General features: G+C 46.9%; 1 protein-coding gene across 1 annotated transcript in view; it reads left to right on the forward strand.

The window, feature by feature from the left end:
• Positions 1-18744, forward strand: part of LOC146177601 (membrane metallo-endopeptidase-like 1) — a 70265-nt gene that overhangs the window by 47332 nt on the left and 4189 nt on the right. Inside the window, exon 5 of the mRNA XM_084581159.1 lies at positions 3192-3377. Within this exon, the coding sequence (XP_084437285.1) occupies positions 3192-3377 (186 nt within the window). The remainder of the gene's footprint in view (positions 1-3191; positions 3378-18744) is intronic.

Raw genomic sequence — 18744 nt, forward strand, 5'->3', positions numbered from 1 at the left:
TGTTTTAAAATATTAGTCTTGTACCTCCTAAAAAGTATGGTGTCATACAGCTGGTGAATGGAGATGATGCCAAGTGCCCCAAAATTCGGTTTAGTGTGGTCAAATCGCGAAGAATTGGTAATACTACGAACAATTTTCTTCTGAATGAGATGCATCCGTTTAATATTGGTAAATGACGTGGTACCCCACATCAAAAACCAATAAGTAAGAACAGAAGAAAATAGTGCATTGTACAACTTCTGTTTAACACGCTGCGGCAATAAAACTCGCATTCTGGATACAACACCAGCAACCTTCGACAATTTGTCCCCAACCATTTCGACGTGCTCATCCCATGACATGTTTTCATGAAAAATCACACCTAAGCTTTTGACCGAATGGACTATTTGAATCAGGGATGAACCAGTGTTTAAGTGGAGTGTGAGACATGGCGGACAAGAAATCAGTTTATTTCGAGGCCTAAGGAGTACAGCCTTGGTTTTTTCGGTGTTTATAATTAGCGAATTGCATTCAGACCATTCATAAAGAAGGTGCAGACAAGCTGTGTCTTGCTGTTGAAGGTCTTGTATGTGTTACCGCGCCTTTCCCAGTTGCCGCGCCTTTCCCTTCCTATAAATAAATCAGTTTAAATAAATAAATCAGTTACCTGATGCTTGCAGTGGTAAGACGCCCAACTACTGTGCCGGAGTATCCGGGTTCGAACGCGAACTCGGCGGACTCAATGCGCAGGTTAATGAAGTGTATTCTGCCCTGAACGCTGGTAACCTTTGATGCTTTTAATCGAACACTGATTGTAGCTTGGTTTGTGGGTTTACCGTCCCAATGCGACTCAGGCTATGAGAGACGCCGTAGTGGAGGATTTTGGAAATTTCTACACCTGGGTTTCTTTAACGTGCACTGACATCGCACAGTACACTGGCGCCATGCTATTCACCGCTACTGAAAAGAGGCCGCCGAGGCCGCGATTTGATCCCGCATTCTTGGAACAGTAGTCGAGCGCCGTAGCCACTGCGCCACCCGGGCGGCCCGGAATGCTGATTATGTAGGATGCAACGCTCGGTCGCTTGCAGCCGGGGAGGCGGTGAAGGGTGGCAGTTCCTGGCCCTACGGGGCTGGGATGGTAGGTCAACATTGTTGTTGTTATTGTTGAGGCTGTAGGAAGAAGGAAAAGAAAATGCACGGGCCTGCTACTGGCTCTGTAGCTGAGCCACCTCCGCTGCCTCGTGTAGACAAATAATAATAATTGGTTAACTGGAAGGGAAAGGCGCTGTAACTGTCTCACTCGTTTTCTGTGGACACCTGAACCGCGCCGTGAGGGAAGGAAGGAAGGTGGGAGTTAAAGTGGGAAGAGAGAAAGAGGAGCCGTAGTGGAGGGCTACGGAGTAATTTCGACCACCTGGGGATATTTAACATGAGCTGACATCGCACAGCACACGGACGCCACTTCGTTTCGCCTCCATCGAAACGCAGCCGCCGAGGTCGGGTTCGAACCCGGGAATTCCGGACAGTAGTCGGGATCTTACCACTGTGCCACCCGGGCGGGTCGTGTAGACAGAAGAGAAAATAGAGAAGAAAGAAAAGGGAGAGGGAGGGAAAGACGCACTCCGCAACAGCCGTCGTCCACCACCGAAGCGGTGGCGGGTGCAATGACGGCCATTGTTGCTGCGCGCGCCTTTCTCCCCTCTTCGTTTTTCTTTCATCTCTACTTTCTCTGATCGGTCCGCACGGGGGAAGTGGCTCAGCTACAGAGCCAGTAGCAGGGCCGTGCATTTTCTTTCCTTCTTCCTACAGCCACAACAACAGCCTGCAGCCAAAGCTTTAGCTCTACGTTCGGTGCTCTCGTGCTCTTGCTCACTCAGTAGAGACGCAGCTGTTGCGGACCTGAGGTATTGTGGTGTCCGAAACGCGATCTGCACTTTTGTTGCAGCGTTGCAACACTGCACAGCAGCTGGCGGCGGAGGACGCGAAAAGCCGACCTAAAGCGACCCGATTGCTCTATCAGCCTGTTGTCCCGTTGAGCTGGAATCGGCGGCCGTTCGCTGGACGTGGGCAGGTTTCGCACGCACCATGAGCCCGGGTTGCTTTGTTTGATGTGAATCGTTTGGCATTCGTAACGGAAGACAGTGTGAGTTTAAAGAGGGCTGCCACTGCTTGAGCTTCCATTGTACTGCAATCGCGATGTTTGACAAGTTTGTTTGCCAAATAAATGTTTATTTCTCGTACAGGTGTCGTTAAGGTATCGGAGCGCAAAAAAAGGGTGGGTGGGTTATTTTAGTTTCAATTTTGAGCACCCCCCCCTCACTTTGTAGAACGCGACCATGAAAAAAGAGGCGCTTAGAATGGAGTAAATACGGTAACACACGAATTATATTTGTGTTGCACTAATGACTATATCTTATTAAGAATATGTTGCGCTGCAAATAAGCCTGAAGAAGGCTAGGTTGAACACGTAAACGCGCCTTACGAAAATAAAGGCCAATGTGGCCGTTCCTTTTTCCTTTTGGATGTGTTTTCAATGGATCCTTCAAAGCGGGCGTATAAACTTGTCGAAGGAGCTTGGGTACGGTCACAAGTCTGCCCTTGTTTCATACTTTGGAAAACGACTTCAGGCAAAAATATTTTCCCAAGTTCTCTATACCGGGTTCGGTAATAGACGGACCCTGTCTGGCCTTTCAACAGTGAAAAAAGAACCTCTCACTGGCATAACCGATTCAGGTTGCGAGATTGAGGTCGACAAAATAGGCTGGAAGGTAATAGTTACGCATACCGAAGTACCTTATTTAGTCGCTCTGCAAAAAGATAAGGCGCCTAAAAATTGGTGTGTATATATATAAGTGTGTGTGTGTGTGTGCGCGTGCGAGCGTGCGTGCGTGCGTGTGTGTGTGTGGTCATGAAGAATGTGGCACTCCAGTCGATTGCTCTATGAAGCTAAAATGCTAGAGTAGCTTAGAAGTGTTTGTTCAAGTGCAATAAGGTGCCCTGGCTGATAATTGTGCCTGCTGTGGCCCTTCTTTAAGGTGCTGCCTGCTGGGTCTGAATGTTGCAGTAGTGAAATGTGCAGGAATTAAGAGTATTGAAAAAACGCAACACAACCGCCTGACGTTTTCATCCATGCCATCGGTCTAGCAAGAGCTGTGAAGGACATCGTGCTTAATACGTTATGTTACAAATTTCACTTCTCATCGCCTCAGGTGGACCCAAGCGGGAACATCGTCACCTCTTGGCTGACAGAGGCTGTGAAGCCCGTTTACAAAGGGCGGGTTCTTGGCTGCCTACCGCGAAGGAATGCGAGCATCTTCCCCGAAGTACCGGCGCTAGAGGTGGCCTTCGCTGCATTTCAGCGAGAGCTCCACGAAAACGACTCCCAGCTGTCAGAGGTGCGTGGCCTCAGAACTTGGCACGCATAATGGGGGTAACTGGTTGTATGATATTTTATGCGCATGCCAGGATGAATTCCTCGTTGGTCGTTTTTGGGATATATATAGTGGCGCTTTGGGGTGCAGGTCCAATTCGAGAAATCAATATAGAGGAGGCTAGCTTTAAGCCACAACAATGTTCAGGGTTAAAGAAATTAGAGGCACAGTTCTCCACTAACGTGGATAATTGTGAAATGTTGATAGTTCCATCCCTTGTTCTCTTATGCGTTCTGCGTTTTGTTGCTTAGTAAAATTGTTTAGTTGCCCTGTGTAGCGGTGAAATTTGGAAACAGTAAAATCTTTGTGGTCAAGAAACCAAATTTTTGTAGTGACCCACCCATATCTGAAATACAACTTTGCGTCGTCCATACACATATTATTTTACACGCCGATACTGGTCAAATTCAGATGAAGTACAATTTTGGAAGTAAAGGAGATCTAATTTCCAAAAGTGCCAAACATAACTGTAAATGTTGCCTTTCTAGAATAAGTTTGGAAATCGATATTTGTCATACTCATGACGAGGTGAAATATTTGTGTTCAATCATTCACGTTTCAAGGTTACCGCTGAATTTGTTTATTTATTCAAAATACCATATAGGCCCTATTCCAGAGCATAGATTGAGGGAGGTAGCAACTGTAAAGCTATGCAGACTAGAATTAAGCATAAAAATTAGAACCAACGAAGCGCAGAAACAGAACAATAAATTAACTGCTCAACAAGAATCTAAAAATATACTTCGTAAAATCGAAACTGTATCATCATCATCACCAGCCTGACTATACCCACTGCAGGGCGAAGGCCTCTCCCATATTTCTCCATTTGACCCGGTTCTGTGCTAGCTGCATCCACTTGACCCCTGCGAACTTCTTAATCTCATCCGCCCACCTAACTATCTGCCGCCCCCTGCTACGCTTTCCTTCCCTTGGAATCCAGCTTGTTACCCTAAGCGACCATCGGTTATCCTCTCTTCGTACTATATGCCCTGGCCATGTCTATTGTTTTTTCCTAATTTCCATTAGAATGTCGGTAACTTGAGTTATTTCTCTGACCCACTCCGCACGCCTCTTAGCTCTAAATGTTACCCCTACCATTTTTCGTTCCATAGCCCTCTGTGTTGTCCTCAACTTAAGTAGAAGTCTCTTGGTTAGCCTCCACGTTTCAGCCACATAGGTGAGTACAGGTAAGATGCAACTGTTATATACTTTCCTCTTTAGCGATACCGGTAAGCTTCTAGTCAATGTGTGAGTGCTTGCCGAACGTGCTCCATCCCAATATTATTCTTGTTATTTCTTTTTCATATGGTCCGGATCTGCGGTTACTACCTGTCCTAAGTAGACATATTCGCCTACTACTTCCAGTGCTTCGCTACCAAATGTAAACTGCTGTTAATTCCCGAGGCTGCTGAACATTACCTTAGTCTTCTGCATATTGTTTTTCAAGCCTACCTTTCTACTTTTCCTGTCTAGGTCACCAATCATTATTTGCAGTTCATCCCCCGAGTTGCTTAGCAAGGCAATGTCATCGAAACTTAATATACAAAAATACAGCGCAAGAACGAAAAAGTAGTCATCAAACGCAACCTAAGAAATATGCTGTAAAATAAAGCGGAGAAACGTGAGTGAAAAATGCACATTGCCCAAACAGCATCAGCTTGACAGTTAAAACAAGCCGTAAGCCGTAGTCACTAGGAACAAGGTGAGTACTGGTGGAAAAAGTTGTCTTAAAATGTGTTGCGGTTAGCTATTGAAAAGATATTCCTTGATATAGTGTTGGACAGAGTGTATAGAATATAGTGTGTATATGAGCATGTATCCTCAGTTTTTGGAGTTGCAATAAACTTCTCTTCAGTCAGGAAGATTACTCTAAAGTGATATGGCCCCAGACTGTGCCATTGAACTGAGTGCCCGAAGTAGCACCACTGACTCGTGTAAAACGTTTTTGATGGTGTAATAGCCGGAATGTTGTGAAGGAGCACTGTGTGGAAGGGGATGCAGGGCGGTGCTGTACACATCTATGATGTAAACAGACTGTGGCGGATATGTAAAGATTCAAGGCCATGCCTTGTTTATTTTCTGGGTTATGCTTGCTCTGCGATCATAAGCTTGGTTATGAAGTTTGCGGCACGATTCTAAATGACTTCAGTCATATTAAGTAGGAGAGGGTAATGCGGGCTCCAAACTGATGGCGCAAACTAGAAATGGAGACATTCAAATCTTATCTAGGTCAATTTGAGGATGTTAAAATGTTAACTACGTACATTACGACACGAAACTCGCAGCGTTTACAAAACAATGCAGACGGCTGTGATGTGGCTAGGCCAGTTCAGGCTTGTTGCTAGGCGGACGCCAATGTATTTGTACATTAGGGCACGGCCTATCATTTTAAGCTGTTAATGGAAGCTAATATTAGGCCGCTTGTGGCTGAATGAAATTATTTAACACTTAGATGCATTTAAAATCATCTGCCACTTGTCACACCATTGCACTTGTCAAGTTCCCTCTGAAGAACGATTGGTCATCTGAAGTAAAAGCGGGTGATACAAAATTCAACCATCCGCGAAAACTCTGATGCTCAGTGATATGTTGCTATAGAAATCATTGATATATAAAATTAAATAAAATGGTCAAGAATAAACTTTGAGTTACGTCATTTGTGACATAAGTAATCTATGAGGCAGCATTGTTAACAACAGCGAACAAGACGTTGCGGGGCAATGATAGCGTGAGTGAATGTAACCTGAGAGCAGAGCGTTTAGAGATCAAGCGACATGAGCTACAAGACGAAATGCTTTTCAAATATGAAAATGCAATAAGTCTGGAGGTTAACGTCTATATTGCGTTTAAACTTATTTTCTACAAAGAATACGGTCAGTTCAGTCGTTCAGTCGTGTCCGACTCTTCGTGACCCTATGGACCATGTCACGCCACACTTTCCGGTCTCTCACTATCTTCCTAACACCACATAACTTCATCTGCAGTGCCTCGAGGATGCCATCTAACCATCGCGTTCGCTGCCTACCCCTTCTCCGGCGACTCTCAACCTTTCCCAACATCAAATCTTTCTCCAGCGACTCCTCTCTTCTCATCAGATGACCAAAGTAGCTGAGGTTTAACTTTAGAATTTGAACCTCCAATGAGCAGTCAGGGTTTATGGTCGACAATATCGACTGATTTGATCTTCTGGCAGTCCAAGGAACTCTCAAGAGTCTTCGCCAGCACCCCAATTCAAACGCGTCAATTCTTCGGCAGTCAGCCTTTTCCACAGTCCAACTCTCGCATCCATACATCACAACGGATCTTGGTTGGCAGACTAATGTCTCTGCTCATTACTAGACGGTCAAGGCTAACCATTGCTCTCTTTCCCAGAAGCAGGCGTCTGCTAATTTCATGGCTGCAGTCCCTTCCGAGGTAATCTTGGAGCCCAAGAACAGAAAATCTGTCACAGCTTCCACTTCTTGTCCATTGATGCTCCAGGACTTGATAGGGCAAGACGCCATAATCTTTGTCTTTTTAATGTTCAGTTTAAGCCCAAACTTCTCTCTTCTTGTATGCGCATCAGAAGTCTCTTGAGTTCCACTTTACTTTCTACCATTAAAGTGGTATCATCCGCATATCTAAAGTTGTTGATACGTTTTCCAGCAATCTTCACTCCACCTGAAGACTCGTCCAGACCGGCCTTCCTCATGATGCACTCTGCATATAGGTTAAGTAGGCAGGGCGACAGTATGCAGCCTTGCCTCACTTTTCTCGGTCGGAAACAAATCAGTAAGACCATGCCCAGTTCTGACTATGGCCTCTTGCCCTTCATACAGGTTCCTGAGGAGACAGATTAGGTGAATTGGTACTCCCTTCTCTTGGACAGCTTGCCACAATCTGCTGTGATCTACGCAGTCAAACGCTTTCGCATAATCAATAAAGCAGAAGTAGATGGGTTTCTGGAACTCTCTTGCTTTTTCCATGATCCAGCGAAGGCTAGCAATTTGGTCTCTAGTTCCTCTGCCCTTGCGAAACCCAGCTTGCACGTCCGGAAGCTCCCGATCCACATACTGCTGCAGCCTACCTTGGAGAATTTTCAACATCACCTAGCTAGCATGCGAAATAAGCGCGATCGTGCGGTAGTTGGAACAATCTTTGGCACTGACTTTCTTTGGAATGGGGATGTAAACTGACCTCCTCAAATCCTGTGGCCACTGCAGGGTTGTCCAAGTCTTCTGACATAATGTATGCAGAATGTTAGCAGCGTCATGGTTGAGGTTTTGAAGCAACTCGGCTGGAATGCCATCAATTCCGCTAGCTTTGTTCTTAGCAAGGCTCGCTAAGGCCCATTCAACTTCACTCTCAGGATGCCCGGCTCGAGATCAGTAATCACAACCGTCTTATGTTGGGTTTGCACATTCTGGTCCTTCTTGTACAGTTCTGTGTATTCCTGCCACCTCTTTATCTCTGAGGCATCAGTGAGGTCCTTGCCTCGTTTGTCCTTTATCACGCCCAGCTTAGCACAGAAACCTCCTTTGATATCTTTGATTGTCTTATACAGAGCTCTTGTGTTCCTTAATTGGCTGTTGTCCTCAACTGGTTGGCACTGTATGTTCAGGAAGGCATTCGTATCTCTCCTTGCTCTTTTCTGAAAATCCGCATTGAGAACCTTGTATATTTCTCTTCCCCCCATAACTTTTGCCATCCTCCTTTCCTCAGCTATTTGCAAAGCCTCTTCAGATAACCAGTTTGCTTTCTTGCATTTCTTTTGCTTTGGAACTACCTTAGTAGCAACTTCTTGTATTATATCACGAACATCAGTCCACATCTCTTCGGGCTCTCTGTCTTAGATCTAATTCTTGAAATCGATTCCTCACTTCCACAGCATATTCTAATGGAATTCGATCCAGATCATACCTGAGAGGCCTTCTAGTTTTCTGCGTTTTCCTCAATCGAAGCTTAATTTTGGCACCAAGAAGCTGATGATCGGTGCCACAATCGGCCCCAAGCCTTGTTTTTACTGCTTGTATAGCGCTTCTCCATCTCTGCCGGCAAAGAATATAATTGATCTGATTCCTGTAGAGACCGTTCGGTGAAGTCCATGTGTACAGGCGCCTCTTGTGCTGTTGAAAATGAGTATTCGCTATGGCCAGGTTGTTTTCTTGACAAACCTCTACTAGCCTATGCCCAGCTTCATTTGGCTCGCCAAGACCGAACTTGCCTATAATTCCGGATATTTCTTCTCTCCCGACCTTAGCATTCCAGTCTCCTATGAGAAAAACGACGTCTGATGATGGGGTGCGATCTAAAAGGCATTGTAGGTCCGCATAAAATCTCTCAACGTCAGCTTCTTCAGCAGTAGTGGTCGGTGCATAGACTTGGATAACTGTTAAGTTGAAAGGGTGACCTTGGATCCGAAGTGAAATCATTCGGTCGTTTTTGGGGTTGTACCCTAGCACTGGTTTACCCATTCTTCTGTTTACTATGAGAGCGACCCCATTCCTTCTCTTGGATTCGTGCCCACAATAAAAGACATAATGGTCGCCGGAATTAAATTCTCCCATTCCAGTTCACTTGAGCTCGCTGATACCCAAGATATCAATGTTCAATCTGCCCATTTCTCGCTTGACGACACCCAGTTCAACGTGCGTCATAGATCTTACATTCCATGTTGCTATGTGATAAATCTCCTTGCAACATCGGACTTTCCGGTCGCTTCCCGACACGTCCACAACTGAGCGTCCTTTTGGCTTTAGCCCAGCCGCTTCATTCGTCCTGGAGCTACTAGGAATCGCCCTTTGTTCATCCCCAGTAACATGTGGGACGCCTTCCAACTTGGGGGGCCGATCTTCCGCCGCCATATCACTAATGGTATTGTGACTGGCCATAAGGTTTTCTTGACAGGAAATACTGGAGTGGGTTGCCATAACCTTCTCCAGTGAATCACATTTTTTCATAACTCTGTGCCGTGACCTGTCTATCTTGGGTGACCCTACAAAACAGAGTTCACGACTTCATTGAGTTTCGCACGCCCGTCCGCCACGACAAGGCAGTGATCCATGAAGGGGAAAGAATACGGTATTTGACTCGAAATGGCAGTAAATATTTGAGGGGTCGTATTGCAGTTTTTTACAGCATATATAGGAAAAATAAATTAAATAATAATGAGCAGATGTGTGCCTAGATCCATTTTTGTGCGTTGAAATAACCTTGGCAATATTCCAAAGAGCTGGTAGCTATGCAGAGGAAAGTGAAAACTGAAAGAATAGACATAGGATTCGGCTGGAATTGGAGCGAGCATCTTTAAAAATTGTTGAATCTCTTATCTATGCCTGAAGAATTTAATGTTTTATAATTAGCAAAAAGATGAGCAATGCTTTTAGTAGTGGCTGCTTATGTGCTACGTATAAGTGCAATCGGGTTCTCCTACAAACGGTATTCGGCATACTAGAAATACAGTAGACATCGATTAGGACATATGCTTAAGAGGGCAAATTAAGCTTTCCACGCGGCAAAATGTTTGGGTGGTCCACTCCAATTTCACCACTTTAAGAGCAGTTGCCCATTTCAGTTAGATGTAAATTTTGGACCAACTCTGACCCCGTCAAAGTTTGGAGTTCCATGGGGCCAAATTTGGGGCGTGGCCATCGAACTATAGAGGCCACCATCGAGTCGGTCATACTCTAAATTTATTGAATATTAAATCTGCTCAGAATGCGTAGTCATTAATGAGTACACGATCTGTCCACACCTCCCATCTACTGATCCTGATCAAGCCACCCATGGCAAAGAAATGTCGCATTATATTAAAAATGCGACCACGCTTTGAAAAGGATAGATAAGACCTTGCAAAATACCAAGCTGTAGTAGAAAATATTTTTCCACTGCACGCTGGAGAGACAGCCGCACATTATTATGGAAAAAAACGGAGTTCAGAATAGACATATGACTGCAGTTGGGTGGAAACATTTCAAACTAGGACGTCGGCTTTGATTGGCGCCTTTAGGCGCCATGAGGTATTGAAAAGAGGTTTTATTGACTGGGTCCGACGGATAACGCTGCCAGGACTTCAGGCACAGCAGGGTTGTATTAACAGCCTCAGGTCACAGTTTCAGCGCGATAGATGAACACAAGCAACGGCGATTGAGATACCGCTCCGCTGAGTGTTCTTTGTCTTCCCTTCATATGTTGCGGCCATTGATTCAAACCTGTATTCTTTCCCGACAGCCGCCGGCATGCGGCCTTATCATTGTGATTATAGCGCACGGATCGATTATGTGCTCTTTCTTTTGCAAGCTCCGCATCGCGAGACGCGGCTTTATCAATTCCTTATTTACAGAATATGCTTCCAGGTGTATATCGACAGATTGAAACCACGCTCATGTTTCTGCAGTGTTCCAGGGTATGCTAATCACCCTTTGGCGGTTTTATCTCGATCATTCTTCGCCGCCTTTATATTGCACGCTGACACATGAAACAGGCATTCTCTGTTCGACGACCAGCGAGCATGTATGCTTTTATCGCCGACGTTGAATCGCTTAGTTCTTATGCGGGCGCAAGTCAGCCCAACAAAGGGATTCTTTAATGCACTCCCAGGCTCTTCATTTGTTATCAGCCTCGTTACTCCCACGTGACATCTGGTGGAGGTGCTGTCCTTCGTGTTCTTGTTTACCGCTTCAAGCTAAGCCCACATTTCTTTTTCTGCCGCCCTGGGGGACCAGCCAACAGGCTACCCAACCAGGAGCCAACTTCAGGTGCTCCAACTCGAACACGGTCTACTGCCGGGCGCCGTACCACCCCAGAGGGCGTCAACATTGACAGTGTTCCAGCCTGCAGTACTAAATACCTTCTTCCAGCTCCGGGAGCACCTCATCTTCCAAGGACTGCTCACTGAAGACGCGAAAGACTAGATGAACCTCTTCGAACGCGTTGCAGATTTGAATGGCTGGAACATTGACGCTGCGAAACTCAGCCAAGTCTGGTTTGCTCTTCAAGGACATACCTGAATCTGGTATAAAAATTATGACTTCATTGAAAAATTTCAACATCCGTGATGTTGAAATAAAGGTATTTGTATTTGTATTGGGAGACACTCAAAGCGGAGCTTTGGCGGCTTTACAAGTTTTGCTCGATTTGAAAGAGCCGAGGCATTCCTCCCATCAAGAATTCAGGAACGTAACGATCAATTGCGATTTCCCGCTGATTCGCACAGCAGACAATAACTCAATGCAACATCGAAGCGATGCATTGCAATAGTAAGCACGAGCTTTGTGGTTATGGAGCAATGTTAGCGCGACGTGATTTTGGGCACGGACTTTGTAATGAACATAGGGCGATCATCAACCTCCGAACCAGGTTGATGAAGTTCTCGATGGTCAAAGACATACCTTCTACGATGACTTCGGTGAAACACGTTGTCCTAAACCTTCTCGACGGAGAGTTGACCATGTCACCCAGATCAAGAGTCGTAGTCTGCGTGGGTAACCAAGACATATAAACCGCCGGTGGCGTCGTAAAAGAAAAAACCCAGTCAGTTTTGGAACGAGGTCTCGACATCGGAAGAGGCATTGCCAACTTCTGGAGTCTAAAAACTCAGGTGCTGGTAAAAACCTTCAGAGACGAATACCGCCATCTAAACAAGGGCACAAAGATCGCTTTCCTCGACGAGCTAGCGTATACCTGAGTGTCCTTCACCCTCTACAGATAACCTGAAGACGATGCACCCACCCGAGCCAAGCAACCCAGGCTTGGCGTCAACCCATCGCTACACTGAGAGAGACAAGACCACATTCGCACTCTTGAAAGCTACAGCGAGTACTTTCAGCGTTGGCGGCGTAGCAAGCTTTGGTGGCAAAGCCGCGCTTCATAACGGACAAACCCGCTGGTCCGCTTCGTCAAATCCTCTACCGTGTATCGCCGCGAGAACGCCAGGTCATACGCGATAAAGTTGAGAAAATGCCTCATGTTCACGTGATTCACCCAACGAAAAGCCCCAGGGTAGCACCAATCGTTTTGCTGAAGAAGGCGCACTCCACTTTTGAGTAGATTACAGCTGCTCAAACAATAAAACAAACATGATGTCCACCCGCTTCCTTGCTCTAGACGGTCTCTAAAATGCTAAACCTTTCTTTTCTACGGACTTGAGGAGCAGGTAGTGGAAAATTGAGGTCGACAAAAAAGACTGCGAGAAGACAGCAGTCATCACTCGAGGCGGCCCTTTCCAGTTGAAGGTAATGCCCTTCGGCCTTTGCTCCACACGAGCCACGTTCCAACGAGTAATGGACATTGTACTTGTTGGCTTGAAGAGGCGCATTCATGGTATACTATACGACATCGCTGTCTTCTTTTCGAATGTTCAAGACTACCTGAAAACGTTTTGGACTGTGCTTTACGCAATCAAGTCGTCGGGGCTAACGTTGAAGCCAGAAATAGGCCACTTCGCCTACGACGATTCCAAGGTCACATCATTATTAAGGACAGGGTTCGTCCAGACCCAGAGAAAACAGCTGTGAACGCCGTTTTCACCACCTGCCGCCAAGAAAGCTATGCGCAGATTCCTTGTGCTGTGCTGTTATTTTCGACGACTTGTCAGAAACGTTTCGCTCATCGCCAAACCGTTGACTCAGCTTAAAAAAGACTAGCGTGCCATGTAGAGCCCCCCACCCCCTGAAATGCTGTTTGGGGTGAAACCCGGGTGCAAGCAACTCATAGAGGTGGTTATCGTGAGCATTCAACTGAAATTTTAAAGCTGTACGTGGAGCCCATGCTATGCAAATAACTTCTAAAACGTGGTCCTGGCTACCGCTCGCAGCTAATATCGGCAACACATCACCGCGCGCAAGCCTCTTCACTGACATCTGTGGGGCTTCTTGGCGCAGCCGCTCATTGGACGCTCCTAAGTTAGGCAAGCGTCACAGGGCGTGGGGAGGGGCGCCTTCACGACATTTTTTCTTTATTTCTTTCGCGCCGCCGTGGGTTGAGTTTAGGGGAGACAGGATGACCATTATTTTCACTCCCCGATAGTATTCTGTGCTAATGAAAATCAGTTCAGTTCAGTTCAGGCGTTCAGTCGTGTCCGACTCTTCGTGACCCTATGGACCATGTCACGCCACGCTTTCCGGTCTCTCACTATCTTCTTAACATCACATAGCTTCATCTGCAATGCCTCGAGAATGCCATCTAACCATTGCGTTGGCTGCCTACCCCTTCTCCGGCGACCCTCAACCTTTCCCAACATCAAATCTTTCTCCAGCGACTGCTCTCTTCTCATCAGATGACCAAAGTAGCTGAGCTTTAACTTTAGAATTTGACCCTCCAATGAGCAGTCAGGGTTTATGGTCGACAATATCGACTGATTTGATCTTCTGGCAGTCCAAGGAACTCTTAAGAGTCTTCGCCAGCACCACAATTCAAACGCGTCAATTCTTCAGCGGTCAGCCTTTTTCACAGTCCAACTCTCGCATCCATACATCACAACTGGAAAGACCATAGCACGGGTTATACGGATCTTGGTTGGCAGACTAATGTCTCTGCTCTTTACTAGGCGGTCAAGGCTAACCATTGCTCTCTTTCCCAGAAGCAGGCGTCTCCTAATTTCATGGCTGCAGTCTCCTTCCGAGGTACTCTTGGCGCCCAAGAACAGAAAATCTCTCACAGCTTCCACTTCTTGTCCATTGATGCTCCAGGACTTGATAGGGCAACACGCCATGATCTTCGTCTTTTTAATGTTCAGTTTAAGCCCAAACTTCTCACTCTCTTCTTGTACGCGCATCAGAAGTCTCTTGAGTTCCACTTCACTTTCTGCCATTAAAGTGGTATCATCCGCATATCTAAGGTTGTTGATACGTTTTCCAGCAATCTTCACTCCAGCTGAAGACTCGTCCAGACCGGCCTTCCTCATGATGCACTCTGCATATAGGTTAAATAGGCAGGGCGACAGTATGCAGCCTTGCCTCACCCCTTTCTCAATCGGAAACCAATCAGTAAACCATGCCCAGTTCTGACTGTGGCCTCTTGCCCTTCATAAAGGTTCCTGAGGAGACAGATGAGGTGAATTGGAACTCCCATCTCTTGGAGAGCTTGCCACAATCTGCTGTGATCTACGCAGTCAAACGCTTTTGCATAATCAATAAAGCAGAAGTAGATGGGTTTCTGGAACTCTCTTGCTTTTTCCATGATCCAGCGAAGGTTGGCAATTTGGTCTCTAGTTCCTCTGCCCTTGCGAAACCCAGCTTGCACGTCTGGAAGCTCCCGATCCACACACTGCTGCAGCCTACCTTAATAGCTTAAAACATTTTGCTCTGCTGAGAGGATTGATAGAATACATAATGTAGGTGCGCGTTGTTCACTCGTAGTAAATGGCTTTTTACGGTAAGCGCTGCAAACAGACGTCTTACACAAATTTAAGCGTCACCAACAGTCCCTTCTGACCTAGGCCACTTTGATGAAACCGCCGAGATTGAAATGCACTGCAGTATGAGCGTAGGCGCCGTTCTCGTTTAAAAGAGTGTCGGGAATAAGAAAGTAATCGTTCAAGCTAACAGGTCGTTCGAAAAACTGAAGCCAATTACTCGACGACCGAGAAGGAGTGCCTCTCGATTATCTGGACCACTTCCATGCTCCGTAATCACTTATACGGTGGAACATTCAAGATGGTAAGCAAACACCACGCGCTATGCTGGCTAGCGAATTTGAAAGAACCCTCCGGCCGCCTTTCCTGATGCCGCCTACGTCTTCAAGAATTTGACACGACTGCCGTTTATAAGTCGGGCCGCAAGTATTCTGGCGCAGACTGCTTACCCCGCGCTCCCGTCGACGCTCCACATAAAGACGGTGAAGGCGAGCGTTTTTTATAGCCGGTAAGTGCCAGAAGGCCAGAACATTCACACAACTGCACTAATTCGAGTATGAGTTCATAGACCAAGCCGAAAGACATAGGCACCACTTGTGATCACTCGCCTTAAGCAATGATGTCCTCGTGGAGTAGAGCATTGCTCCCAAAAATACCGCGCTGCTGCTTCTTGTGCATAAAAGCATAAGGCAGGGCATTCCTAATACGTTGCACGATGAACCAATAGCAGGACATCTCGAGCTTGTGCGCACGTTGCACCGAATTCAGAAGTAATACTGGCCGCGACTTCCTGCCGACGTTACCAACTACGTGAAAACGTGCCGTGAGTGTAAGCGACGCAAGACCCCACCGACCGGACCAGCTGGGCTACTGGACCCGGTAGCGCCCTTTGCACAAATTGGGATGAATCTCGTTGGCCTCTTACCGCCTTCATCTACAGGTAGGAAGGGGATCATCGTTGCCAATGACCACCCTACTCGTTACGCTGAAGTAAAAGCACTGCACAATGTTACCGCTGCAGAAGTCGCTAAATATTTGTCGAACGTACTATCTTTCGACACGGCGCCCCAACAATTCTCATCACGGACAAGGGAACGGCGTTGACAGCAGAAATGACAAGCCATCTTTGAATACAGTTATACAAGCCATCGACGAATAACTGCGTACTATCCTCAGAAAAATGGCCTCAACAAAACAACTGCAGACATTATTGTGATGTAAGTCGACGCCAAACACAAGACATGGGACACCATTCTGTACTAGGTCATTTTCGCTTATACCACCGTCCGGAAGACAACCAAGTCGACCCTGTTCAGCTTGTGTATGGCAGGGATCCCACGACTACGCTCAACGCAATGCTACCGCACGTAAACCACGAGAGAACCTGGACGTCACCGCCTACCTTCAGCTTGCAGACCAAGTCCGACGACCCGCCCGGCTGCGCAATAAAAGCCGGCAACGCACCGCGTCGCCAGCCGATACAACTTTCGACTTTCCGACGAACGGTATATACAGGCCGGGAAACGAAGTTTCACTTTCGACGCCGATTCGCCTCCTCGGGCTGAGTGAAAAGCTGTTGCTTGGGTACTTCAGTCCATACAGTCTCCGAGGAATCAGCTTGACTGCGAGATGATCTCCGACGGCACCACCACATCGTAACAACGCCGGGCGTGCCCATAAATCGTCCCTGTTGTGCGCGTAAAGCTTTATTATATGCGCTAAAGGCCCTGGTTACTTTAAATTTATCGTGTTTTGGTTGCCCTTTCGTGCTTATTTTGTAAGCATCAAGGTGAGGCCTTGTTAAGGCAGAGTAACGCCATGTATCGTTGAAATCCTTATTTGTTATTTTCAGATATCCGCCGGCATGCGGCCTTATCACCGTGATTGCAGCGCAAGGATCGATTATGTACTCATTGTTGTTCATGCTCCATGTCGCCAGAGACAGTTCGCGCAAATATAGACAGTTGTCGCATATCCTTTGCGGAAATGAGCCTGGTTATTCTGGTCTGCAGTTGTCAGTGTATTAGCGAATAACAATAGTGGTAAATGTACAAGATCCATGTAAGGCCGCGGTGGCCCTTTCTTTAATGTTTCGGCGCGCGCGCCGCAGAAAACGGCGATGGAATGTTCTCCAAGGAACGAGAAAGCGACGCGACCGACTACGTCATCTCAGCCACCGCGCTGCGCCTCCTCGCCCTCGTCGCCATGCGCGGAGTCAAGCGTGCGTTCCCCCGCACGGTCCCGGCCCTCCTCCTCGCTTCGCGCGGGAAGGCCGCGCCTGCTGACCATGTTCGAGAAACTTCGAGGCCTCTCCAGAAGGCCAAGGGGGGAAGGCATAGCTTTGGCAGCGCTAAGCTGTTTTCCGTTCCTCCTCCGCGCCTAGAAGGTTCGGCGCTGGCTATTTAAGAGCGCGCCGCGCAGCCACCGACGGTTCTGATTCTGATTCAATTCTCGCTCGGAGAAGACAGCGTAGCAGGCAGGCCCGGACTGAGAAGTCGTAAAAAGAGTGATGCGCTCGTTTTGCCTTTAGTTATTCGCTCAGTCTCTTTTGTAAAGTGTGTCGCCTCTCTGTCTCATGTAACTAAGTTTTCTGTATCTTGTGCTTCATGTTCTTGTTATATAAAGTTATTGTTCGTTTTGTTACGGCAAGTTCGTTGGCCTTCGTCTCAGCGTGTTTGCGTGTGAACTACACGTCGCCTGCCGAATCGAGGAGCACCTTGGAGAGGTGCGGAAGATTTGAAGAGACAAGAACCTGTGACGTTTTACTGGCGCAGTCGACAGGATCCGAACCTGTGCGGGGAAATCCACTTAGAAAAATTATGCATAATTTTCCCAAAACCTGCATTTAAAAGACAAAGTAGACACTTGGACATGTTGGTTAGACATCATCGGTGCAGCGCATGTACGACGAGATCGGTGGCAGACACATGTTCGAACGTTCAAGATGGTAAGCGAACACCACACGCTCTGCTGGATGGTAAATTTGAAAAACCCGTCCGCCGCCTTGCCTAATGCAGTCTACGTCTTCAGGAATTAGACGCGATTGCAGTCTATAAGTCGGGCCACAAGCATTTCGACGCAGACTGCTTATTCTGCGCCCACGTCGACGCTCCACCGAAAGACGGTGAAGATGAGACTTTTTTGGGACCGGTAAGCGCTAGAAGTCCAGAAGGTCGCGCAACTGCAGTGATCCGACCATGAGTTAAAATACCAAGCCGAAAGACATAGGCGTCAGTTGTCGCTCGCCTTAAGCAATGACGTCCTCGTGAAGAACGTTGTTCGCCACAAGACCCCGCTGCTGCTTCTTGTGCCTAAAAGCGTAAGGCAGGACATTCTTAATACGTTGCACAATAAACCAAAAGCAGGACATCCCGGGTGTGCGCGCACGTTGCATCTAATCCAGGAGAAGTAATACTGGCCGCGACTGCCTGCCGACGTTCCCAACTACGTGAAAACGTGCCGTGAGTGTAAGCGACGCAAGACGCCACCGACCTGACCAGCTGGGCTACTGAACCCGGTACCGCCCTTTACACAAATAGGTATGGATCTCCTCGACCCCTTCTCATCCGTGTCTGTGTCTCCTCTCGTCCTCGTCGTAAACGCACTGCACCAATAACTGCATTTAAAAGCGTATGAAATTCAGAATACAGTTGTATATTATCCGGATCTATATTAAACTTTTAAACCACAGGCTTTCTTTTCTCCCGGTCTATATGGAATCGCTCAAAGACGGGCCTGAATTGCGTGGATATACTGAGGGTCAAAGGCATGCTCATCCGTCAGTAAATATTGAGATTCTACTCATTTACGCGCGATACTATAACAAACTAATGAGATATCTGAACAGAATAATGGACCTACCTGTCTACACGAGAAGCTAAAGTGAAAGACATTAATTTAATAAATTAGATATTACATTTTTATTCTACTCTTTTACACACAGAGCTTTAACCTGTGAATTCTTTTTGTTTGAACTAGTTTACTTGCGAAGCTAAAGAA

The sequence above is a fragment of the Amblyomma maculatum genome, chromosome 10, assembly GCF_055883805.1.
Source record: "Amblyomma maculatum isolate TAMU_Amacu chromosome 10, ASM5588380v1, whole genome shotgun sequence".
Lineage (NCBI taxonomy): Eukaryota > Metazoa > Arthropoda > Arachnida > Ixodida > Ixodidae > Amblyomma > Amblyomma maculatum.